The 25448-nt window shown below is 41.5% G+C and overlaps 3 protein-coding genes across 3 annotated transcripts; 1 reads left to right on the top strand and 2 right to left on the bottom strand.

Annotated features, from left to right (window-relative positions):
- Window positions 1-5517: 5517 nt before the first annotated feature.
- On the bottom strand, window positions 5518-8649 carry s100z (S100 calcium binding protein Z). The gene is made up of 3 exons (XM_047570008.1): window positions 8293-8649; window positions 8043-8187; window positions 5518-6757 (listed from the first exon to the last, which is right to left on the bottom strand). Exons 2-3 carry the CDS (start codon window positions 8181-8183, stop codon window positions 6602-6604), a joined length of 297 nt encoding a protein of 98 aa, XP_047425964.1. The 5' UTR covers window positions 8184-8187; window positions 8293-8649; the 3' UTR covers window positions 5518-6601.
- Window positions 8650-16014: 7365 nt separating this feature from the next.
- ch25hl2 (cholesterol 25-hydroxylase like 2) lies at window positions 16015-18102 on the top strand. Its single transcript, XM_047570021.1, has one exon. It carries the CDS (start codon window positions 16793-16795, stop codon window positions 17690-17692), a length of 900 nt encoding a protein of 299 aa, XP_047425977.1. The 5' UTR covers window positions 16015-16792; the 3' UTR covers window positions 17693-18102.
- A 3827-nt stretch (window positions 18103-21929) lies between these two features.
- Window positions 21930-24678, bottom strand: f2rl1.2 (coagulation factor II (thrombin) receptor-like 1, tandem duplicate 2). Its single transcript, XM_047569329.1, has 2 exons — window positions 24436-24678; window positions 21930-23870 (listed from the first exon to the last, which is right to left on the bottom strand). Exons 1-2 carry the CDS (start codon window positions 24506-24508, stop codon window positions 22792-22794), a joined length of 1152 nt encoding a protein of 383 aa, XP_047425285.1. The 5' UTR covers window positions 24509-24678; the 3' UTR covers window positions 21930-22791.
- Window positions 24679-25448: the final 770 nt, after the last annotated feature.

Below are 25448 nucleotides of genomic sequence, written 5' to 3'. Positions count from 1 at the left end.
GTTTTATTTTTAACAATGAGGCAAAAATAATGCAAAAAGAAAATGCTTCATGTGTCGGAAGATATTTTAAGCTGGACTATTTCCATCATCACGTAAACATGGACTCGACTCAAAATAAACCACATCACTAGACAATAACGGACAACAACGCAGTCTCTTTTATTTTTGTTCTATATTTGAACCGTTATGTTCCACTTAATGAATATTTCTCCTACAGTCATGTCTGAAAATGTCTCCTACTGTACCGTGTTACTATCCCTGGTGGCTTCCTGTGTTTTCCCTCTGTGCTCAGTGATGTGATTAATGAACAAACCTGATGACGCATTCTGCTCCATGACGGACTGATAATCTAAGACAACACGGTCTGCTGATTATTTCTTATGGACTATTAGGGTCATACATCTTTTCTATAGACTCCGTTGAAGCTGTGTGATGATTTTGCTGAAGGGATTGTGTCTTGGAGCGGCGACTCGTCTTCCCTGATGGTAGTTACACTGAACTCAACTCTGCAGAGTGAGGAAATTAAGCTTGACATTTGGACGGAGCCTTTCTGAGACGAGCATTATCAATAATTTGTCAATCACTCAGCGGGGAGCGTAGAGCAGATGGAGACAATCAATACTCTGAGAGCAGCGCGTCTCAAAATATCACAGCTGCATATTCATGAAGTCGTTTCTATCGGAATTTGTTGTTTTAGCACGACGATGCATCGTATGTCAAAGTAAAAGTATGCATTTATTTATTAAAAGTTAATCAGTTGCACAATGGCAGAGCAGGAGCCGTAGCAAAATCATTGGTTGATTGGACATTTTTTATACATTTTTTTCATTTTTCCCACACAAATTTAAATTTCTCTTCAATACACATTAACGTGAATCCAACATATTTTAGTAAAGGGATGAATGAAGGCAGCACTTCACTGTCAATCTAAGCCTCCTGTACACTGTAGGCCACGCCCCTATCCCTACTAAGCCAATCACAAGGCCGCATACTACATGCTGACTCTGTCAGGTTCCCTGCAATTGGCCGAGAACCTTTTTTCAAATCAGTGTTGGATATGACCAAGATTATCTAAAACATTTGATGCATTATTAGTTTTCATGTAGCGCCACCTTTAAAAGTTGTTATCCTCGAGTCATTAATAATAAAAATGTCCAAACTTTTTTTTCTGCATGCATCTCTTAAACCGCTTCAGCACTTTACAAAACTACCACACATTCAATCATCTTGAGGATTTTAACAGTTTGAATCCAAGTTTGATTATTTAAAGTCAAAAAACATGTGATTTTCCTTCACGTCCTGAGACCTGAGCTGTAGTTTGCAGTGCATTTTTAATTTCTCTAAGACATGGGATTAGTTGGACCTAATATAAAAACCAAACATTATCTTTGAACAAAGTCCTCATGTGGACACAGGGATTATTTCATGTATATTAGAATAAAGTGGCCAATGTGTAACAAAATAAAACTACATATTTTAATACCTGAATATTTCTGTGCAAAAACAGGATTGCAAACAATAAGTACTTGCTAATTAGTGACGTTGTAGCTCGTTACTACTGATAAATTAGTTAAATCTCTGTGTCATGTCAAACTAGAGAAGTTAGCAATCATAAATAAATGAGTTACAACCTTGTACCTTGTAGCCTGTTGTTTTTACTGGCATTTCACAGTTTGTCCTGAAGTGTGAAATAAAAGTGGGATCAGTAGCATGAGGACCAAACAAAGCAGAAACACAAACTGCCCTTCCCCACTCCTTTAAATCCACACGGCGCCAATTATATTAGATAATTTCCCTCATCCTCATGATTGTGGGCACACACACCGACACGAACTCAGATCCGTCCTAACGAGGAGCCCTGACACCAACGGTGACGCACAAAGTGACGAAACAGAGGAAGGAGGTGGGGGGGACGGACGGACGGACGGACGGACGGACGGACGGACGGACAGCATGTGGGAGATAAGGGCTGGAGGCGTTTTTTAAAGACATTCGTCACAGGTAGCGCAGGCTGTGGGGACGGGGGTGACACTGGAAGGGAGGAGAAACTGTCCTGGGAGGAAACCTTAAAATGCAACGAAGGGAACTTGTAGAAAATCTTGATTTATTGTGCAGAAGTCCTTGGTCCTACCTTCCTCACAGTCTCCTTATTGGGACGATGCGTCTTCAGGATATTATCAAGAACTATACACCGATCAGGCACAACATTATGACCACCTTCCCGATAGGTCTCCTTGGTGGTGACTCATCGGAGAATGGACATGAGCTGTTTGTGGGGGGGTCTTTGGGTTCTATGGGTTATGGGGAGGGTTCTCTGTAGATCATCCCACAAATAGTCGTAGCAACAACACCAAAAAGTCTGAAGAAAAACAAAGAATATCTCTAAATGGGCTGTTTTTTTACAGCATGTCCAACATTTAACATCCATATGAACACTGAATTGTCACGTTGTTGTTATGGTTTAAATGTTATTTACTTCTCCTGTCTGTGGTCGTAATGTTTTGGCTGATTGGTGTATGTGTCATTTGAGGTATTTTGCTTTTGTGGTAGGACACAGTTTAATAATGATTTCCTCTGACTTCTTTTTTTTTTTGTGTTACCATCCTCTTTCTCTCTGATGTTCCAGTTTCTCACATTTTCCTTCTCATTCAGCTCATTTCTCTCTCGCGAATCCATTTCAGATTTTGCTTTAATCTCGTCTGAAAATCATCACCTTTGATCTGACTGTTTTCTGGAATCTAAAGACCTCAGGTGCAGGCATCCTGGTCTTAATGGAGTCGCATAATTTGGGGGATTTTTTTACCCTCCACCTAATTGTACAGACGCAGGAAACGAGGAGCCGGTCACGACTTCTGACTCAAACTTTTGATTTGTAGGAAGAAAAATAAAAAAAAAGAAGTTCTCCTCTGCTCTGCTGCTGCTGAAAGCCACTTCCTGAACATGACGCTCGCAGGAAATAAAGAGACAACTGTGTGTGGAAGTGGAAGCCAAGTATAGGAGTGAGAATATAAATATCCACATTTAAAAATGATCAAATGACACTCGGGATTGATTGCAACCTTTTTAAATTTTTATAATTAGCGCTTGGCATCTTCCCATAGGAGGCAGGCTGATTATCCCGCTCCATTACAGCCAATCACGCACAAATTGCATTGTAACGGCGAGGGTTTGTGCGAGCACCATCTGCGCGCATAAAAGAATCAGGCTAATTTTCCTCCGCGTCACAGCAGCTCGGGGTCTGGTTTGGTGAAACGGAGGAAAACCCTTTCAGAAACGCTTTTCGTCTTTCGACGGTTTCTGCTGGAGGGGAAGACGGTCGGCGCCGGGCGGCTGACGCTGCCAGACCCAGGTGGTCCATGAGGCGCTGGGATCGCCATGCGTCATCGCGGCACGGATGAGGAGGTCGCATCCAGAAAAGCACAGCGGCTCTGAATAATAATATGGACTTGGAACATATTCACACACTCGTAGATGAGGAAAGTAACATGAGTATTTCTATTTATAGCTGCTTCATTCTATTTTTTTACTGCTCTCCATCAGTGATCAAGATCCAAATAGGTAAAATGATCCAATACCTGAATTGTCCTTGACCTCCGGACCATAAAACTGATTTGCATTTTGAATGTATTGAACTGGTGTTATACACCGATCAGCCACAACATTAAAACCACTCACAGGAGAAGTAAATAACATTTAAACCATCTTGTGGCAACTCAGTGTTCTGCTGGGAAACTTTTGGACCAGGAATTCATTCATGTGGATGTTATTTATTCATGTAGCCCCCACCTAGACCAGACTACACACCCCCAACCCACCACTCCTCGATGGCAGCAGTCATCCCTAGCAAGACGCAACCTGACACGGACACATACGCACAAACGGTTTAGCGGACATGTATAAAGTACTAGAGACACAGATGTGAGTAAAAGTACAAGTACTCTATCATAAAAGTGACTTGAGTAGAAGTTGAAGTGTTCTTTAAGCACCACACTTAAGTAGAAGTATTCAAGTATTCATCCTTGTTGGTACTTAAGTATTGCGCTTAGAATTAGAATTAGAAAAACCTTCGTTTGTCCCACAATGGGGAAATTACAGTTCGCAACAGTAAACATAGGAGTATAAAAATAACAAGTAAAATTATAAAAATAACGAGTAAAAATATAAAAACAGAATAGAATAAACAATATACAAGTACTGGCATATATACAAGAAGTACTGAATTGCAACAAAAAGTGTTGAATTGCTAACAGATAACGATAATGGAAGTTATTTATTTTAATATTTGCTCCTCAAGTACTGAAAGTAAAACTACAGGTTTTCTGTTACGTAGTTATTAAAGAAAGTGGTCAGGAGTTTCAATATCATTATTTATATTATTAAATGTTAAGTCTAAAGGACGCTCACAATTCCTTTGGCTGTAGCAGCAGCACAAGGACAGGAATGTACAAGACAGAGAACATGTACATGTACAGTCACTAGCCTCAGGTAGTACGATGTCCATCCATTCACAAAATGTACATGAAAGACGAAAACAAAGGAAGTTTAAACTGCCTGTTGGGACGCTGTGTTCAACCTTGATGTAAACTAATATTAGAGACAGTTCCCAGCATTGAGACCCAACACAGAAGCTAACATTTTTATAATATATATAATGCTGGCCTCGGTGGCAGGTCTCATAGTGTCTAATTAAAATGTTATTAGAATGACAACCTTTAATATGCGATAGGAAAATGAAATTAAAACACAAATAAATAAATAGTTTAAAGGGATTGTCTGGTACCTTTAAGTGGGCCACTCCACTTGGTTTGGCGGGCCGGGTCTGGCCCCGGGGCCGTAGTTTTGGGATCCCTGAGCTAAAGTTAGCTACCTGACGTGAACTCACCAGCTAGCTAGCTTACACTAGGCATTAGGCACTAATATAACTAATATTCACCAACAGTAACCATAACGTCGATATACAGTTTTTGTTTAAATGAGCGTCTTGCTAGCTCGACGTTAGCTAGCTAGCTAGCTAGCTATCACTGTGGCTTTAGCCCACGCTAGCCTTACCTCGGAGCAGACTACGTGTGCTTGTTGACATTTAACTGTGAGTGGGTCCTTCCACACTGTTTCATCCACTTAAGGCTCCTCTTGTGTTTTTCGGCTTCGGGAAGAACACGACTCCCCCCCCAACACGACAACTCTTTGGGTACCTGGTGTCCGACCACACCGGTTCAGCATTTACTTGTCAGGTCTTGTTTCCATAGTTACCGTTACTAGGACGTACGTACGTACGTTGTTACGTAGTGAAGTAAAAAGTGGAAAAGAATCCGTAGAAGGAAAAGAACTTTTATTTTGAAGTTCCTGAACTTTACCTGCCTTTTTATGCGGCTTTATGCTACAAATGTTCTATTCCTTACCCGCTCTATCTATATAAGTTGTTTTTAATAAATAAAACTGAATATTCAAAGGGATTCAATTTGTTTTAAATCTTTAATGAGTCATTAAACACACATTCATAGCTATGGAGAATACGCATAAGTGACTAGAAGGCTGTTTTTCTTTGTTATATTATAATGTATGGTTTTTATATTTTTATAATATATAAATATTATAGTATAGAATCCAATATCTTTGAAAAACTTGCGTAAATTAATCCAAAAATATCCACAATTGTTCAGTCAAACAATAAAAGTAGCTCCATTTCGACCAGCCAATAGTAAAATACCACTGATGTTGCAGGTATGAACTTACTATAATAAAGAGTATAACAATGCATCCTTCACAGAGACATTTATTCTGCAGAATCACATTCACTCCAAGTGGGTTAAAGTGTTAAACTTTTATTTAAGCATGGTTTTTTAAGGATTTTTTCTTGAACCGGTGCTTCCACTTGGTAAATAACAATCAATAAGGAGTCCCAGGCCGTTGTTTGCAGAGGATACTTTGCTGTTCATTTAGTCTTAATCTCAACGCTGCTCAGAGTCTGTCTCAGGTTGAATCACTTTGTCATAACAAAAGTCAATAAAATACATTTTATTGCACAAGAGATGTTTACAAGCCTTAAAGGTTACAGACGGTGTTTAGTAAAAACCATCATCACTGACAGAACAGAACAGAACAGAACAGAACAGAACAGGTGACCGTATTTTTTTTCCATGGCTCTAATTTTGGTCGGGTGGAAAAAGTATTTCTCCTCGGGGGAACGGAGGCCGACACCAAACCTGACAAGGGACAAAAATGTTTCCCACTTAATGCGGCATCAGGAAAAACACACAAAAAAGCTGACATTTGACGAGAGGGAGCGCCTCAGCTGGGACGGGGGCACGGTTTCAGATGACGGAGGAGTCTTTTTAAAAGGGGGGGAAATGCCAGTGAATTAATTAATGAGCAGTAGAAAACAAAGTGGAAAGAAAATGCACAAAAAAAAGTGACGATAGCATCAACATTGACGTGTTTTAAAAAGGATCAGACATTCCACAGCTCTAGGCTGCAGACGACAACTTTTTTCTTTCTTTTTTTTTAATCTTCATTAGTAGATACTACATACACGACCCTACTCTGTGGGGAAACTCTGCTACAGACTGGTGGGACGTTGTTACAGCTGGAATCCTAAAGGCCTCTACTTGGCTTTCTTCTTCTGCTCCTGGAAGAAGTCGTTGCAGGCGACCGTGAGGGCGGCCACCAGCACGACGAACTCGTTGAAGTCCACCTCGTTGTCTTTGTTAGAGTCCAGGTCGTTCATGATTTTCTCCACCAGCATCGGGTCTTTCTGAGACTGAAAACAAAACGGGAAAGATTGAAAACAAGTAATCATGCTAATAATGAAGCAGTCTGGTGGGGTTTTACTCGGTGCTATTGAGCCGTCTGATCCCTGTTCGCTCAATTAAAACCAATCAACGCACCCTGAGTGTAGGTCATAATATCGGGAATATCCACGCAGCCGCGCTGTATTTGATTGTTATTCCAGCTTAATATCGACTCAGTCAGTGTCCAGTGGAGATGTTAAATGACACATGAGCTGCAGCTGATCACGTTTATTGTGTTTTGCTCATTTCCTCCGGACGCAAGGCTCGACTCATCCCTTTCCTTTCCCTCCACTCATCCGCCCTCTAACCTCGGAGGCAGCGCTGATCTTTACGTCTCATTAAAGTCAGCACCTCAGCAAAGGTTAAAATTAAAATCCATGCCACAACTGAAGGAAATATCCCCTCAGCTGTGCGCTTTTTTAAAAAAAATATAGTTTTAATTGTCTGGAAGCAACATTAGAAGTTAGTTTGAGTAAAGTTCTGTTAAGCAGGATGCACAGACACCATCAAGATGCAGCCAATCTTTTTTACATATATATATATATATGTGCACTATAATGAATTTATATATATATTTATCTATCTATAGTAATCTATCAAGCCTCGGTTCTCAATTGCTGAAGTTTCAGTAGGAGGAAAGTGTCTCGCTGCGGCTGTGTCTATTCTCAGAGGTGAATGTAGCCCACAGGGATGCGATGACATCACGGGGGTGTCTATATTTGGAGGTGATATGGGCCACTGATGATGATGATGATGATGATGATGTGCGAACACCTGAGGCTTCCCACCGCGCATGAGGGAGGGCGAGCAGCGAAAAAGGAAAAGCCATCTGAAGGCATCAGAGGGCTCAGGCTGCGGTCAATCATGCGAAATCACGCGGACCCTCGGCCCGAGACTCGTCTTAAATGGCCGCATCTATCTCCTTCTCCGCATCCCTTTTTGTTTTCCCATAGTGCTGGGAAGTGAGAACAATCTGACAGCCAGCAGGAAACCGATCGATGGAAAAACTATTTCCTCCAGCAAGGACGAAACGCTCATTTTCAGTCATTTCAGAGCAGCATTATCTAATTTTAGGCAAAGTGGCAAATATCCTGAAGCCAATTACCACGATTACCGCTGGTCTTTAATTAGGGATCAATAAAGGAAGTGTGAAGGGTCACACTAACCCCAATAATTAGGATGATGTTTGCAGCAGATTTGAAATCAGTTTAAAGGAACAACAACAACAACAAAAAATTGAAACGTGCACTTTACCGTGAGGAAGTCGGTGAGCTCGCTGTTCAGGAGTTCCTTCAGCTCGCCCTTGTTCAGCTTGAATTTATCTCCATCATTTCCGGAGTAGTTGTAGAAAACTGTTATCAGTGCGTCCATGGCTCCTTCAAGTTGGCTCGGCATTCTGCTGCAAGGATAAAAACCAAAAACCTTCTGAAAAGGAAACGTGTTGCAGGGTTTTTCAACTAAAGCTGAGATAGAAGTAAGTGCAGAAAGAGAGAGATGTTCCTACCTGGTTAGAGTCGCACGTAAATGTGATGGCAGATGCTACGGCGCAGCTTGTTTATTGGGAAGTGTGCCGAGGCTACGCGGGCCGTCCTCTATCTTTGCGCCGATAATTAATTCCACAGGTGAGACGCCCATGGTAACTGTCTTCCACATTTTAATCAGTGTAGCTAAGTGAAAAACAAAACATGTACCTGTGTAACCCTGGAGGCCCCGCGGGTGTTCATCAAGAGGCTGAGCCACGTGTGAAGGGCCTTCCTTCACACATGTGTCTGCATCACTTAATACCTCCCTGAAGTCCTGGCAATACTTCACCTAACACGGAGGATGAGTTAACACCTGTCCGCCTGCTCTCGTGGATTAAACTTTTTTTTTTTTTTTTTTTCCACTATTCATGTTCCAGGACGAGAGCAAATGTTAATGGAAAATTCTGTGTTCTTATGTGTGGAAAGTATAATTAAATAAAATGTAATATTTGTTAAAATGTGTGGACAAAGGTACGTGATGACACACGCTCATGAATACTAGAAGAAGAAGGAAATTAAGAAAAAATAGAATAGAATTAAAGTAAGGATATAAAAAAAAACAATTAAGCATATAAGAATATAACTTCTTAAAATAAAAGTAAGACTAGTCAGGCTATAAATAAGAATAAGAATGGAAATAAGAATAGTAAGTGTATAAATAACAATGAATGCAAGTTGAGTAAGAATATTAAAATAGTAAGAATAGTAAGTGAATGAATAAGAATAAAAGTAATACTAATAAGAATAAGGTTTAATTTACAAGGAACCATTCAAACTACATTTCACTTTTAAATATTATAGTTTTTACTCCAGTGCATTCGTCGAACACTATAACAACAACTACAAGTTCTTGCACGTGACCAACTGAACTGCTGCTGTCATGCTAATGATAAACCACCATCCAGTAATGAAATGAAATAATGAAATGATGCAGCCCTCATTCAGCCCCTTTTTACCTCGGCAGCCAGTACTTTTACTGGAACACTTACTTACTGGTGCTAGTAGCACCTGTGTGCCTCCACATTTTGCACTAAGGACTTTGAGTTAGTACTTCTTCCACCTCTGATTATCTTGATTCAGCACATCACGCCGCGTTGTAGCTCCTCTCCATCATTTAATATGCTGTTAATTTAACCGAATGCTGCATACAGGACGGACACGATCACTGCTATAATCTAAAATGCTGGTGTCGTCTTCACCAGTATCAGTTTGGCCACAGTGTTTTATAAAACACTACCCCAGCTGACCCCAGCTAAGTTTACAACAACAACAACAACAACAACAAAAACAATGAACATTAGACACTCACTCATTTTACACGCACGGATTAATCGATCTATGCTAAAAAATTAGACTTTCTGAATGAGGTCCTGGTCCCAGTTTACGTGCAACGGAGGAAATCTAATAACTGACGTGAACATGTCCTCCTCCTCCACACTAGGTGGCGATATGTGTCTTTTCAGCGGGTTAATACAGCCCCCTTTCTGGATGACCCATTATGTCGTATAATAAACAACTGGAGTCGTTCATGTAACAGACCAGCATTTCAAACTACAACCAGATGGATAATAGTTCAGCTTTTTAAATCTCGTATGTAATGTGTGCGCTACTTCTGGTGCAGGTAAGATGGCGCTATACCACAGGTTCTTCTACCAGCTCTGTTTCCCTTCTTCTTCTGCAACTGGCTTTCTTGGATGTTTTTGCGCAGCGGTTGTGGAGCATGCACAAACAGGTTGTCTAGTTAAAGTCCATTTAAGGCGTGTACATGCCGGAGAAAATCAGTTTCCAGTCGTATTATCTGGGGGTCTTAACCAGATAAGGAGAACTCTGATTTTAGTTTTTTAGTTTAATGTGTTTACATGCGCAGTTGTCCAGTTAAAGTCGGATTGAGGCAATAATTTGTTTCATGCGAATGTAAAAGTAATGAGCGTAAAGACTCTTCATGACATTAAATGTGAATTTCACACATACAAAGAGCTTCTCAGCCCCTTAATAAGACATAACTTTGATAAAGGTGTAATGATATTATATTGTCTTAATACATTTTATTTGCAACTATTTGAAGAGCAATTTTTATTCTCGTTTATTGTGTTTTATTTGGTACTAGCTTGTAATTTACATAACATATGGTTTTATTCTTTACATTCTATTTGTCCATGTGTCATTATAACCTATGTTTTAAAGCCTCTATACAAATAAATATTATTTGATTTAAATTTATATTTCTCCATAATTAGACGTCTCATTCTGAGAATACAGTATCACCATGTTTCTCCTCCAAGGGCCAATCTCATTTATCTTGTTCAAAGGAAGTCTAGTGTTGAATGCCTTTGCTGCTTTGTGCGTTGCTGTTCTCTCACTTTCACCTTGTGAATCAAAACTGTCATGTTCCCATTGCCGGGGTTTATTTTTAGCCGCTGTAGCTTTCATCCTTTGTCATTTTTTTTATTTTTTTATTTGCGTCCGACGGCCCCTTTCAAACGCTGATCGCCCCCTCCTCTGTCACCGTGTCACAACTGACAGAGGACAATAACGCTCCATTCAGCCCCTCAGCCCCCAAAGACAACACCCGGGGGACGTTAGTTGTCAGGTGCGGCTGCAACTTTTCTTCCACCGCCACAAAGAAAATAACTTTCCATCTGTTAGGGTGACGAAAGAGTTTCCTTCGCTGCTGCTGATTGTAAACGTCGTGGAGGAAGTGACCTGTGAAACTCATCACTGCATCAAATGATGAAACGCTTTGAAACTGGCAATGAATTCTGACATCTGACATCAGAAAAACTACATAATCAACCGTGCAATCAATTTACTTTAACACTGCACACGTCTCATTAACACTTCTCATCAGTCTCAAGTCTCTAAGTAAACAGTTGCACCATCCAGATCTCAGCAGCGATGCTTTACGTGGATGAATGCATTCAGACGAAGTTACATGACAACTCATCAAAAATGAGTTTGAACAAAGGGGTTAAAGCTCTGCCTGTGGTCGTCCAGGAGATAAGAGGTTTGTCTCCTACCTGTCTGACAGGTGATGTTTCATTTTAAGTCCACTCCTGCAGCCTCAGGTCGTCTGCATCATCTTTAAGGTCACTGCAAAGACAACGGAGAGGATGTTTCCGTCCTGTTTGTTCACCCGCTCAGAAGGAACAATTTTATTCACAGAACTCATTTCGTGGTATGGTTTCACATCTTACCGTATCGTACCATATCTTTTTGTGTCTAGTATCGTATCTCATTGCATCTTCTTATATTATATCGTAATGTTTCACATCTTCACAGATCATATCGTATCACATCTCATCTTATTTTATCTTATCTTCAATTTTATCATATCACATCATATCATCTTATACTGTTTTGCATCTCATCTCCTTCACATCTTATCGCATAGTGTCGTATCATAACACATCGCATCATCTCATATTATAATGTAATGTTTCACATCTTCACATATCATATCGTGTCACATTTTATCTGGTTTTATCTAAATTTTTCTTGTATTTTCATCATCATCTCATAACCTTTGTTCCACCATTTCACATCTTATCCTGTAGTATTGTATAATAATGTATCTCACCTCATGGGCTCGTGTCATAGCGCATTGCATCTTGTTGAAGATGGTTCACATCTTCACACATCTTATTGTATCGTATCTCACCTTCTCTGATCTTCTCGTATCTCATATTGTAATGTTTCACATCTTCATACATCTTATCACATCGTATCATATTGCATCATGTTGTATAATCTTATGTTTTCGTGTCATATTTTATCACAAGTGATTTTATCTTCATTTTTCTTGTATCATATCTTACCGGAGCTATTGCATCGTATCGTATCGTATCGTATCGTATCGTATCGTATCGTATCGTATCGTATCGTATCGTATCTCATCTGATTTTATCTTATCCTCTTCTTTCTTGTATTTTTTTGTATCATATCTTTTCTCATCTATTCTTCTCATATTGTATCTTTTCACATCTTATCACATAGTATTGTATCTCATCTAGTATTCTCTCCTTGTATCGTTTTGGTCTTAACTATTTAACAGGCTACTGTTAACTCTAGTATACATACAGTATTCATGATACATAGGATTCATTTAGTGGTGTCATCATTTCAAGATTTCAAATGATCCAATACTTTGGTTTATAATTGAATACCTGCACATTTAATTATATCCTCTGTGTCCTTGTGTCTGATAAACTACATTAGCATTGTCCCTGTGAGCGTGCAGCATTGGCTCACTGTGTCCAAGTCCATTTTCCCAGATATCGCATCATCTCTGTAAACATGCTTTTCTTTCTCCCCGCTGACGTTTGGCCTTGACCTGTGAATAAAGCTGCTGACATGTCTCACACTGACTCTGTTCTTACAGGTTTGTCTGCTCCTTTGTTCGGCACCGGGCCGACTGGACGCTCCGTCTTCCACTTTTGTTGCTGACGCTGATGTAAACGTGACGTGATGCTGTTTCAGAAGGTGTATTTCTTTCATGTCTTATATACGGACACATAACACATACTGTCACACAGCCTCCAGCGGCCTTTACACAGTCTGTCCTTGCAGTCTGCCTCAGCCTTTATCTCAGATATTGTCATTGTATTTGTTGTTGAAATAAAAGACATCGGTTTTAAGATCTCAAAGCATTTTACATTTTCTCTATATCTGTATAAAGTTGAATAAATTTAGCTTTTTCAAACTGCAGTGGAGGATTTAAAACTGAAATGAGTGTCTGTTACATTCAAGCACTTGTCAAGAACTTATCTTTGACAATTAAATCTTCTTTGTATTTTGCACTATACCACAGTTTTATGTCTGTTTCCTATGGTTGCATTCTGGTGTAGTGCAACTATTTACAACCATTTACGAAACTATAACAATAAGTAATAATATCTAAAAGTCCCAAATCTCTTCTTTCTCTTTGGTTGCAGTTGCTCCATAGACTGAATATAGCGTCACTCCCACAATTTTTCCCTCTTCCTTAGCAACCATTGACACATCATTTCCTGATTGGTTGATGGGATGCTTTTTTCCACCAATATGAAAGAGGGTGTCCTGTTTTTGCTTTCTTTGTGTTTCACTTTTGAGCATTTGAAGCTAGTTAGCGATGTGCGCTTGCTAGTCGTTTGCTTTACTCAGGAAAAAGTAAATTATTTATAATAAGTCTAGTTTTACTTGGATTATCAACACAATTTAAAGACTGGTCTATAAATTGAAGTTACCACTTTCTACAAAAGTTTTAAATAAATAAAAACAGAAACATAAAAAAGACTTGATGAACCAGATAAACCATTTTGGTTGCTCTTTTTTGGATAAAGAACTGTACTGTAGGTGTTTGTGTAATTACTCTTAATGCCAGAAGGGGGAGACAAACATTCTGTGCTGCAGCTTTAATGATGTTTTTGACTTCTGTTTCCAAAATTAAGAATTCATTTTTCATAGATTTTTTTTAATTTTTTTATTTAAAACTACACTATAAAATAGGTTTCGTCAAATTAAAGTTAAATTCTTGATCCACTATTGCTGTAGCTCTCAGTCTATGTGAGTATAAATCACAAACAGCAACAATACCATATGTTTATGTTGTGCAGTGCTCTCTGGAGGAGGGTTGGGACAGTGTTTCTTGGATGAGGAGCTAAGAGTATCATCTCCCTGTGTGAAGTGAATGGGAACAGTCTCACACCTTGTCATCATGTCCTCAGACACCTAGCGCTGCACATTAGTTATGTGCTAGTTCCACTTTTCACTTATTTTACCCACACCTCTGTGGCAAGTCACAACCCGGATCCAAAAAAGGTTTCTGATGTCTGTATCCAGTCAAACTTGGTTGATCGTTGTGACACTGAAGGAACTACTTATCACGCGTGACAACGTGCCAACAGCTCCACTATCTACCTCGAAAGAGTTAACACTTTTGGGCCTGATTAGTTTGTCAGCTTGTGGCCAGATCTCCTGCCTTAAGCTATTTGTGGACTTTACTGGCTTGCATTTAGGTTTGACTTGACATCGAGGGCCCACGGGAAACATTAAGTCTGAGGATGTTGTCATAAGAGAGTCTCCAGACAGCATGCAGCACATCCTCGTTGTGTGCTATCGATGAATCATCGAGCTCTGGGACTACACAGGCTTTTTTTTTTTTTTTTAAAAAAAGACATTTTAATGAATAATCTAACCTCGCTGCCTTTACCAGAACAGATACAAACAGCACATATCATAGTGTTCTTGGATCTGATGCATGTGCTTATCTAATTTATGTGAGATTTCTCCCTTCATTCACCTTCTTCTGTTCCTGTGTCTGGGGTGAAGACTTGATTTTTGCTGCCCTCTACTGGCTGATATCAGAAAGTGTGCTGCTCCGTCAGTGGATAATAAGATGTATGGTTTTGTTAATGCTCTCAATTATGATGTATCCTGCATCATATCACTCAGTAGCAAAACGTAAAATAAAATACTGTCATAAAGGCCAAGAAGGTATTTTGAACCATCCCCACTGTGGGATGAATGAAGACATATCTTATCTTATCTTTTTTTTTTGTTTTAGTTTAATGTTATTGCTATAATATTAAACTAAATTTACGCTATTTTAATTAGACAAATTGTAAATGGAACAGATAACTTGAACCAACTCATGAGTGTTTTTACTAGTGATGAAGTCTACAAGACCACATGAGGCAGAAATTTATAAAAAATATTTAAAAGTTTTAATTGTTTAATGTAAATGCAGAAAAAAATACACTATTAATCACATTTTGCCACGTTTTGGTTTTACCAGGCTATTGTTTTTATCCGTTGTTAGCGCGACATGGACTTGTAGTTCCCATATAACACATGAAATACTTAAATTACACTAGAACAGCATTTCAACACATGTATGTGGAAAAATACTGTCTGCAACAAAATGCAGCAAAAATTAATCAGAAGAGCCAATAACTGGAATATTACAGGAGTTTCTAACTACTGTTTACACACATGGGGCGGCCATCTTGGAAACTCAACTCTGCGGTAGTGAGGATTCTACGACTTCCTGAGCAGAAAATCCGATTTCAAATTCCAACTCAGAACTCAGAAATTCCGACTTTTGAATACAACTGGAACGCACAAGCATTTATGACACGGAGTACCCCATGGCTTAGTTCTTGGCCCCATGCTTTTTTCTCTTTTTTCTTTTTTTGTTTTGTAACTGTCTCCTGTTGTTAATGACATGAACAAATATAATGACTGCAACTCCCATTTATCATATTAAACTAGAAAATTTAATAAACATAAATTATAAGTTTCAACTGTAAAATCTGATGATTTGCTCTTTTGTTACGTGATTGGCTGCAGAATGAATCCACTGAACTGACCTCTATCGTGTTTTTACACCAATTAGCATCTAGTTCTGAGGATAAAGGTTCAAATGAGACAGAATAAGCTGCCACATAAAATGTAACGTCCCCGTATGAGGACGCAGGGTCTCTGTAGGATAAATCAAGTTTATTTGGTTTGACCTAACGTGAACAGTTATTATTTATAATTTAACTCACGCACCTCCAACACGATAAAATATTTGAGATAAAAGACAAAGAATTAAAGGAAATCATTGATAACTTTTGACCTTTCTAAGCTCCTTCAGTAGCAATCTGCATGAATGCAACTCAAGAAGGAAATGTCGCATTTTGGATTTCTGTATTTAGAGTGGACAAAATCCCTGCACAGCACATGGCATCACATGATATTTATTAAGAAATAGCCGCTGTCAGAATTACTGTGTCACACCATAGAAACAAGAGCAGAGGCTGCTTTGGTTCAGTTTTCATACAATGACATCTTTTTTTTTCCTGTCAATAAAGTCAAACTGAGCCAACCAGCATCCATCCAGACTCAGACAGGAAGTGCTTTTGAAAACATGTCTCATTTGACAGGTTTTCAGTGATTAATTACTCTGTCGGACTCAGTGTGTGTTTGTGTGTCTAAAGATCTAAGACAGAGAGAAACTGAGACATAAACAGAATGATTATTATTAACACGCAGCAATGAAAATGTAACACGCTGCATTATAATCACAGTTTATATTTATTTTTCATTGTCAACGCTAACGGCTGAAAGACACAGTCCCTTGTTTTTCGGTGTTAAAGTCAGATTCACCAGTAAGCGGAAGCTCCCGCTTCATGATTTGGGTCAAAAATGAGAGCCGCTGTGGCCCGGGCTCCTGAGTCCTGGCTCCGGTCCTTGTGCCTCATGAAAAAGGGCCTTCACAGAGTGCCTTCTTTTAAATGCAGGGGGTGGGTGGGCGGCGGAGGTGGGGCTTGAACATACATAAGAGGCTAAGACAGTCGACCAGTCCAATTTGGCACGACATCACCAGACAATTTGCTGTTGCTTAAACTATACGAGGACGCTGATTGGATCTTTTTCATTCATTTAGAGCCTCTTTATCCGTGGCTTGTTAGGGAGTAATCCTCTTGGGCTGCCTTCTTTGAACGAATCGCCACGTTAGGGATGAGCAAAGGCGGGTTACTCAGAACTGAGGCTTTGTCCTGGATGTCGCATGTAGACAACGTGACCGGGGGCCAGTCCCACGACTTGGTCCTGCAGCCTGTTTGGGACTACCTCCACCAGAACCACCACGACTTCCTGAGGAGCCCCCTCTTCCCCGTCGTCCTCTCCGTCACCACCTACTTCTTCCTGGTCGGTCTCTACACCGTGCTTGACCTGCTCGCGCCCACCTGGCCCTGCATCAACCGCTACCGGCTGCACCCCGACAGAACCGTCACCTGGCCCAACATCTGGACCACGCTGAGCGTCACCGTCTACAACCACCTGCTTTACATCTTCCCCGCCGCCGTCGCCCAGTGGCTGTGGAGGCCGCCGACCCCTCTGCCCCGGGAGGCGCCCACTCTCTGGAGCTTCGTTCTGGGCATCCTGGGCTGCATGGTGGTCTTCGACTTCCAGTACTACCTGTGGCACCTGCTCCACCACCGGGTTCCCTGGCTGTACCGCACCTTCCACGCCGTGCACCACCAGTACAACCAGCCTTTCAGCCTGGTCACCCAGTACCTGTCCGGCTGGGAGCTGTTCAGCGTGGGGTTCTGGGCCACGGTGGACCCCATCCTGCTGCAGTGCCACTGCCTCACGACGTGGGGCTTCATGGTCTTCAACGTGTACGTGTCCACCGAGGACCACTGCGGCTACGACTTCCCCTGGGCCGTGCACAACCTGGTGCCCTTCGGCCTCTGGGGCGGCGCACCCAAGCACGACGCTCACCACCAGCGACCCGGCACTAACTTTGCCCCTTTCTTCTCCCACTGGGACTGGCTGGGGGGCACGCACACCGTGCCAAATCCGTCCAGCCACGCTGTCGCCGGCGAGCCAGAGGAGATGAAAGGGAGAAAAGACTAAAGAGCTCGAATTCATCCATTATTGACTCCGTCGCTTTTACTCAAATTGCCTCTTTTGTACCAGCACTCTTGTTTCTCCTCTCTGCTCTTCTTCTCTCTTTTCCATCTCCTTTCTCTGTGATATTGTGCCTTAGACTCACCCTGTTGTGGTATCTCTAACATTAATATCTTTGCAGTTTAGGATCTAATGAGTCTAACCAGTTCCTCACTGTCTGGTACGTTCAGTGATAGCGTAGATTCTCCTGTACTCTTATATTATGCATATTTATCTCTTATTCAAAGAGATTTTTTTTCCATTTAATGTATTGCTGCATTGCTGTTGGTCTCCGTGGCATCCTCAGGTCAGGTGTAGCATGTTTTGAGCCACCTTGGACAAAAATAAATTAATAAAATGTCTAAAAACCAAACCAATCACTCGACATTTGTTCTGTTTTCTCCAAAAAAAAAAAAGACTCTTTCTGAGCCTCCGCTGACGGTGGATGGTGTGATCTGTCAGGACGATTACACACACGTTAGCACGTACATGCTCCCTCTCTGGCTCCTCAGCACCCCCCCCCCCCCCCTCCCGCTCACACGCATGAATGGCGTCTTTTAGCTGCGTCCCAGTATGATGCGTGGGCGCAATACTAATCTTATCGGCCCCCTCTCTGAGACACAAACGGTGTCGGCCGGAGGAGTTCTTAATTAAAAATCCCTCCCCCCCCAAAATAAGAATGCAAAATCTTTTAACCGTAACAAACACACATTTGGTGTTTTTGGGGACGTTTCTGCGTTCGGTTTTATTTTCTCAAATAACTGATCAGTCATTGTTTTACCACGAAAACAAAATCATGTGGGCCGCTTTATTTCTGCAGAATCCTTTTTTAAACAGCAGTGCTTAGAAATGCAGATTTAAGACATAAGGTCACTGGTTTGAACCCTTTACCTCCTTGATTGAGGTGTGTGCTAGATTTCTATAAACGTGGCCCATAAATGTCGTCAGAAATGAACCAGCACATGTAATTTCTCCCACAAAGACAAAAAAAAAAAGAAGAAGTTGGCCTTTAAATAAAGGAACAGATTTAACACACGCACACACACATTATCTTCATGATAAGGAAAGTTGATAGTTGTAAAGCTGCAGAAGTCTTGCAACTTACACGTGCACAAGAAGAAACCGTGAATGTTGCCGTCAGAAACACGCAATATATGTAATATTTACACATTATAAGTTTTTAACTGTCAAAACTCAAAAGCATTATTTGGAAAAGTTTTATTTTCTGCAAAATATATTGCTACTAATTTTACTTTTTATAACAATTAAAGCCGTGAGCAAACACCTAAACCTAAAAAGTCAGATTCCTTGCACCTAAAGGAAGATAAAACTGATTTACATTATTTTTACACACATAATGTTAATTAAACTTCAGCAGATCGAACAAATGAACCAGTGTGTGTCATTCTTCCACCGAACACACACAAAAGAAGAGCAGGTAGCATTAAAAAATAACTGCATGAATTAAAGTTAAGTTGTAGAGTAGATTGTTGTAAGGCTGCAGAAGTGAAGAGCATGTGTCATCTGCGTTCGCCGCAGAAGTCTTGCAACTTGCATGTGCACAAGAAGAAAGCCTCAACGTTGCATGACGGAAACATGCAACGGAAACATGCAACACAACCCTCCACAACCCTCCAAAGCAGAAGTTTCAACTTTTTTCTCAAAGTGCATGATGAAAAACCTGCGGTATTTTTTTATTTTTTTGTCATGGGTGACCCTTGTACCCTTTTGTAAATTTGTAGCACATGTGGAGTGTTGCGCTACATGTTTCCGTCATGCAACGCAACTAGTGGTTTCTTCTTTAACACGTGCAAGTTGCAAGACTTCCAGGGCGAACGAATTGAACCCACATGGAAGTTGACTTCCAAACCTTACAAATGCAGATTATTAGACACTAGCTGTACACTTCTTTTTGTTCTTTCTATAACAATTATAAAATCACGAGAGTCAGAATCTTAAACTCAGTTCTGTTGCACCGACCACTTTATTTTTGCAGGATGATGTTAAATAAACTTCAATGAATCAACCAGCAGGTGTCCCTATACTCCCCCTAAACCACACACCGAATAAAGTAAATCCAGTAAGCCCTGGAAATGAAACACAAACTGAAGTTTCCTGGAAAAAAACACACGCACCTTTCCCAGTGCGACACACAGAACTGCCAACGAACAACAGACCAAAGAGCACTTTGTGACTCCTGTGTTTGTTGCTGTTCACCCGACATGTCGCAGTCAGAACCGGTTTAGCATGTTTGTGGTTAACAGGGAAACCGGCTGCTGTGACAGGTCCTACTTATTTGAGAAGCTGCCTTCGGGCCCTTCTAACTGTGCGCAGGTCTTTGTTGAGACAAATCTGAATAATGGAGCATTAAGTCGACTTTATTCTCGTGTGTGGTGAGTGTGTGTTGTCTGATGTGCACTGGGCGGCCTCACCACACAACTCTTTTAACTCTACCGTTGTGCAGGAGGAAGGACCATGCGTGGCCCTTTTGTGGTCGCCCCCAGAGGTCTTACAGCTTACAAGTGCACAAGAACACAAATACAGAAACACATATGCAACACAAACCGCCATGTTTGCACAACAGCACACACAGCCTGCAGGAACTTTTATTTAAACTCCATTTAGAAGTGTGCACCTTCTGGCTGAGAGCATGATGGATATAAAGCGTATCTCACATGTGTCCGTGGCCTCGTTTTCCACGGAGCCAATAAACAGTAAATGAGGCCATTACCTCAATATACTTCTGAGCTTAAAATAAATAAATAAATAGACGACTCTGACGTCTTGTATTTTTTATGACGCTGTGATAAACTTTGACCAATCGCTAGTTAAAATATTATTCACTACTTCAGTGCATAAATAAAACTGAACTGAACCCACATTTATCTAATTATTTCATCAGTTTACGATCATCATTACGTTTGAAGGTAAAGTTGGAGGGTTTGGGGGAGTTTCCTAATGTTGATTCCAGCTCCTTTTCATGTGGTTTACTTTCTGTGAGGTTTTTCATGGAAACAAATGCTTTTTAGAGTGTATTTGCACCAAGTATCACATAAGTATCGTTGATACCAGTTGGAATTTGACTGAGGAAATCACTACAGCACAATACCAGGAAGGTGGTCATAATGTTGTGACGGATCAGTATGCACATACAGCACATTGTTCTCTTCTGGTTGGAGCCAAACGGCGTGTGGTTTCTGTGGGACGTGCACAAACTCGTTTCTAATACGACTCTCACCTCTAAATAAAGAGTCACCAGTCAGCTGATCTCTCTCTCTCTCTCTCTACGAATCTGACAACAAGCGATCACTAATTACATTTAATTTGTTTTAAAGAAGAAAAGCATTAAGCGGCTCATTAATGACCGTCCTTCTTTAAACTGTCCCTCCCACTAATACCATTAAATAACTGGCCGCAAGTTATACTCTGCACCCTGGGAAAATTAAAAAAACAAGAAGCTCGTCCTTGGCTGTTGTTTCTTTTGTTCCATTCATACCCAGCGAAGACTGAGAGGAGTTGTGTTGATGTAACACAGCCTGGGAGTGGCTCTGGGGCCGGGACAAAAGGTAAGGTGACACTCCACGGCAGCGCAGCAATGATTTACCTCCTAAAACCCGCCCAGCGCTCAACTACGACCCACAGACACACAGGATGTGTGTGTGTGTGTGTGTGTGGGGGGGGGGGGGGGGGGGGGGGGGTTATTATTGCTCCACACAAAGCAACTCACCTACTTCTTTTCCAGCCTTTCAGGTGACTACATGTTAGAGAGAACACGGCCTCTGCCGAAGGTCTGAAAAAGAAACCGGGCTGTGAAAGGAAAAGAGGAAGCATCACCTCTGTAGAAGCTGAAGCTCACAAAAAACATGCCTCATCCCGTCTGCGACCTCCTCCTCCTCCTCCTCCTCCTCCTCCTCCTCCTCCTCCTCCTCGTCTCTGTCTCCGTCCGTCTACATTCCTCGTCCCAGTTTTCTCCTCCATAAAACACGATGACTGAGCCACAGAGTCAAACATTAACACCTGTGTTTACAATAAACAAATAAAACACAAATTAAAAAAAAAAAAAAAAAAACTGGCTCGTTCACTGTGAGACTCCGGATTTCATCACGGCACATTCCAGGAATTCCTAACCCAGATCCTTCACAGCGTTTCACTCGTCAAACGGGGTTGCGCAACGCCCCCGTAAAGAAGTTTCACAGATACGTAATCCTATTGTTTTATCATTTATTTAGGAAACTATGTAACAACGTCCACTCCTCTTTTCCTCCTCTATTCTTTACAAAACAAAAACAGAACAAAAACAACACACGCTTTGGCACGAGAGGTTGAAACATACCAGATAAAAATTAAAATTAAAATAAAATTAAAAAAAGACAAATATTAAAACACACATTAAAAGCGAGCTCATGATATATAATAGTGGCTTTAAAGTCAGTCACAATCTTGGAGAAAAAGCTATTTTTTTTTTCTCTGCATTCACACACAAACACACATTTTATATATATTTATATCTCAGGCCAAAAGTTTGGAAGCAGGTTCTAGTTTCTGTGCACAGGGATGTTTTCCGTGCTCAGACTTTGCTTTTATTGACATGAACCATGAGCCGTTTACCTCCGGGTGTTAATGTTGCTGCTGCCAGAACATTGGTAAATAATTGTCAACAAAAGAAAAGAAGAGGACGGGCTTTGGTTTTAGGGTGGAGACGATTGATAAGAGTTACAGCTTCACTGCAAAAGGGAAAATGCATTATCCACTCGCATGTAAATGCCCCTCGTATGAGCCGCGCTGTTGTTGAAGTAGTTTGAAAATGTCCTCTGATAAGTTACTCTTTATGGAACGATCCCGTTTACTGTGATGAAACTGTGACCTTTTTGCTTATGTGCAGATATTACGTCATATTATCAGGTTTCACATCTTGTTCAAACTGAAGCCATGTACACGTCCGCTCTCGTCTTCACATTTTAAGTTCCTGAGTCTGACTAATGAAGTCCGTTAGGAAACCCCCGGCTGCGTCACAGTTCCACTACGACATCGCGTCACGTACGCGTCTCTTTCCTCTTTCCGGCGCATCAACAGGTGCTGCTCTGCGTGTTGCCGGACTCCGACAGGTACGTCTTGCTCTTCTTGGAGTACTTCATGGAGCTGAAGGAGACCCGCATCCTCTCCACCGTCCGGCTGCTCCTGCACAGGAACGTGTTCTTCACGTGGTCCCTGAAGTCCTCGGACACGAAGTAGTAGATGAAGGGGTCCAGGCAGCTGTTGAGGCTGGCCAGACACAGCGTGGACGTGTAGAAGGCGTAGCCGTTGTTCTCCACGCCGTCCTTGAGCAGCGAGTAGTGCAGCAGCAGCATGATGTTGCTGGGGATGAAGCAGACGAGGAACGTCACCAGGACGGTGACGATGAGCACCACGGCCTTCCGCCGGTTCTTGGACGCCGTGCTGTCCTCCATGGAGTTCCCCAGAGCCCGGAGCAACAGGACGTAGGCCACGACGATCATCACGCAAGGGATGAAGAACGCGATGGCGCCCATGAAGGTGAAGTAGTAGAACGGGAGCCGGACCGAGGCGAGCGGATTGCGCAGGTCGCGTATGATGTTGACGTCGTGGCAGGTGGTGATGTCGGGCTTTGTCAGCTTCACCGTGTGGTCGTACAGGTACAGGGGAGTGGTGCTGAACCAGATGAAAGCCCAGATGGCTACGCAGACGCCGATGGCCACCTTGTTGTTCTTCCTCTGGTGGGACAGGGGGTGGGCCACCACCCAGTACCTCTGCACGCTGAGGCAGGTGATGAACAGGATGGAGCAGTACATGTTCCCGTAGAAGAAGCTGACGAGGACCTTGCAGAGCGGCTCGCCGTACGTCCAGTTGTTCCCGTGCACGTGGTAGGCGATCTTCAGCGGCAGCCAGATGACGAAGAGCAGGTCGGCCAGGGCCAGGTTGGCCATGTAGATGGACGACGGGTGCTTCTTCTTGGTCCGGAACAGGAACACCCAGATGGCCATGCCGTTGGCGGGGAGCCCCACGGCGAACACCACGATGTACACGAAGGGGAAAAAGATGGTGGTGAGGCTGCTCTCCAGAGCCTTTTTCGTGGCCTCACTCACATTGGTCTCGTTCTGAGCGTTCACCGTCGCAATAAACCCACGGCCTTTACAAAATAATAACAAAGAAACAAACACAGATTAGGGCTGAGGTCGAACGGAGGAGGATGTTAAACTAGTCAGTTGTTTATTCCACCTCAAAGAGTGACAGTTTGTTTTATTACTATTATTTTAATTTATTTTATTTTATTTCATTTCAATATATTTTATTCGACTGGAGATTAGTATGTTTTTAACCTTTCACATTAAATATAAATCATTAAAATGTTATTTTTTAATTAAACTAATTCAGCTTTAAAAAAAAAATAAAACCCTTAACACGCTAATGTAACGCGGTGGAAAAAGATCTAATATATATTTAAACGCTGTAAAGCTACATAATCCTACATTCTCCGACATTAAAATAATTTGCCTGCGGGCTATTAAAGAACCTTGAATTCCCGTAGTGATGGAAACTGAACACAACACCAGCTCTGAAGCATTAAACTCTACTCTTAAGAACCCTAAACCCTTTAAAACAGCTTAAACTACTTTAACTTTAACAACAAGTGTAGTAGTAACGCATAATCTAGATGTTAAAATTCAACCAAAGAAAAAAGCTTCGTGTCTCACTTGACTTTTGGGCTGTGGCACAAACGCAGCAGATACTCAGCAGAAAAAGCGTCAGTGTCCTCGATGAATCCATTTCTTAGTCGTTCCGTCTTCTTCGCTTTATTCCTCCTTTATTCCTCCTTCGCTTTACTTCTCCTTCGCTGCGTCCTCTCGCCGCGGCTTCTTGAAACGTCTGATGACACGACGCCCTCCTCATTCCATAGACGAGGAAGTAAGGGAGGAAGGAAGGAAGGACACACCCCGAGACTACCTGGCCTCCTGCGCGTCATGGGTCACGCGGGCCACGCCCACCTGTCTGCTCTCAGGCAGGTAGGGTTTATTTCTTTCAGGGGTTTCCATGGAGACAGACCTTTAATAATACACATATTATTAATAATGTTTCAGATTTTGTTCAATGCGTCACTGGAGTTCTGTGGTTGAAACGTATTGATAACAAACTGGTTTATTCATACAATAAGTCATCTGGTGCACACACAAATATTATAGTTTTCACTTGTGACGTCATATATGTCACGTGGTGCTGAGGTCTGGGGGAATGTGTATAAAACAAATATTAGATCCAATCATCAGCATTTAGAATAAACAAGCTTCCAATCTATTATTCATGGGGACATGGATCCTAAAATAATTCTCAGATATTATGGAAATAATTTACAGAATTAGGAACAACAGTCTTCTGGGGGAGGTGGACAAAAACTAGGAACTTATCTCTCACCAGCAAAGAGAGAAGTGTTAAACATGGACGTGTTTCTGTTCTGGGCTCAGACTATGGGATGGACTCGATGGCGACTTTTTTGAATACCAGGTCCAAAAGTTTCTACTTCCTCGTGCTTTCTTTAATCTTTCTTCGTATCGGGAGTAAAAATATTCTGAAAAACTAATCTTCCATCTCCATTTAATTCTAAAAGACTGGTCTCCAGAATCAGTGATTGTATAACCTCTTCTAAAGAAATCAGAGCAGACTGGGTGGACGAGTCGGGGGAGGACTTGGAAGAGGACACTTGAGAGAGCGC

The sequence above is a fragment of the Mugil cephalus genome, chromosome 19 (genome assembly GCF_022458985.1).
Source record: "Mugil cephalus isolate CIBA_MC_2020 chromosome 19, CIBA_Mcephalus_1.1, whole genome shotgun sequence".
In the NCBI taxonomy this organism is placed as follows: Eukaryota; Metazoa; Chordata; class Actinopteri; order Mugiliformes; family Mugilidae; genus Mugil; species Mugil cephalus.
This window is presented reverse-complemented; position numbering and strand designations above follow the sequence as displayed.

What these genes read in the sequence shown, in the direction of transcription:
- s100z (XM_047570008.1), bottom strand. Translation starts at nt 8,183, where the DNA reads ATGCCGAGCCAACTTGAAGGAGCCATGGACGCACTGATAACAGTTTTC. An exon ending in AGCTCACCGACTTCCTCACG is followed by an intron (nt 6,758 to 8,042) that starts GTAAAGTGCACG and finishes TTTTGTTTTCAG; the next exon opens with TCTCAGAAAGACCCGATGCT.
- ch25hl2 (XM_047570021.1), top strand. Translation starts at nt 16,793, where the DNA reads ATGAGCAAAGGCGGGTTACTCAGAACTGAGGCTTTGTCCTGGATGTCG.
- f2rl1.2 (XM_047569329.1), bottom strand. Translation starts at nt 24,508, where the DNA reads ATGGATTCATCGAGGACACTGACGCTTTTTCTGCTGAGTATCTGCTGC. An exon ending in TGCCACAGCCCAAAAGTCAA is followed by an intron (nt 23,871 to 24,435) that starts GTGAGACACGAA and finishes TATTTTGTAAAG; the next exon opens with GCCGTGGGTTTATTGCGACG.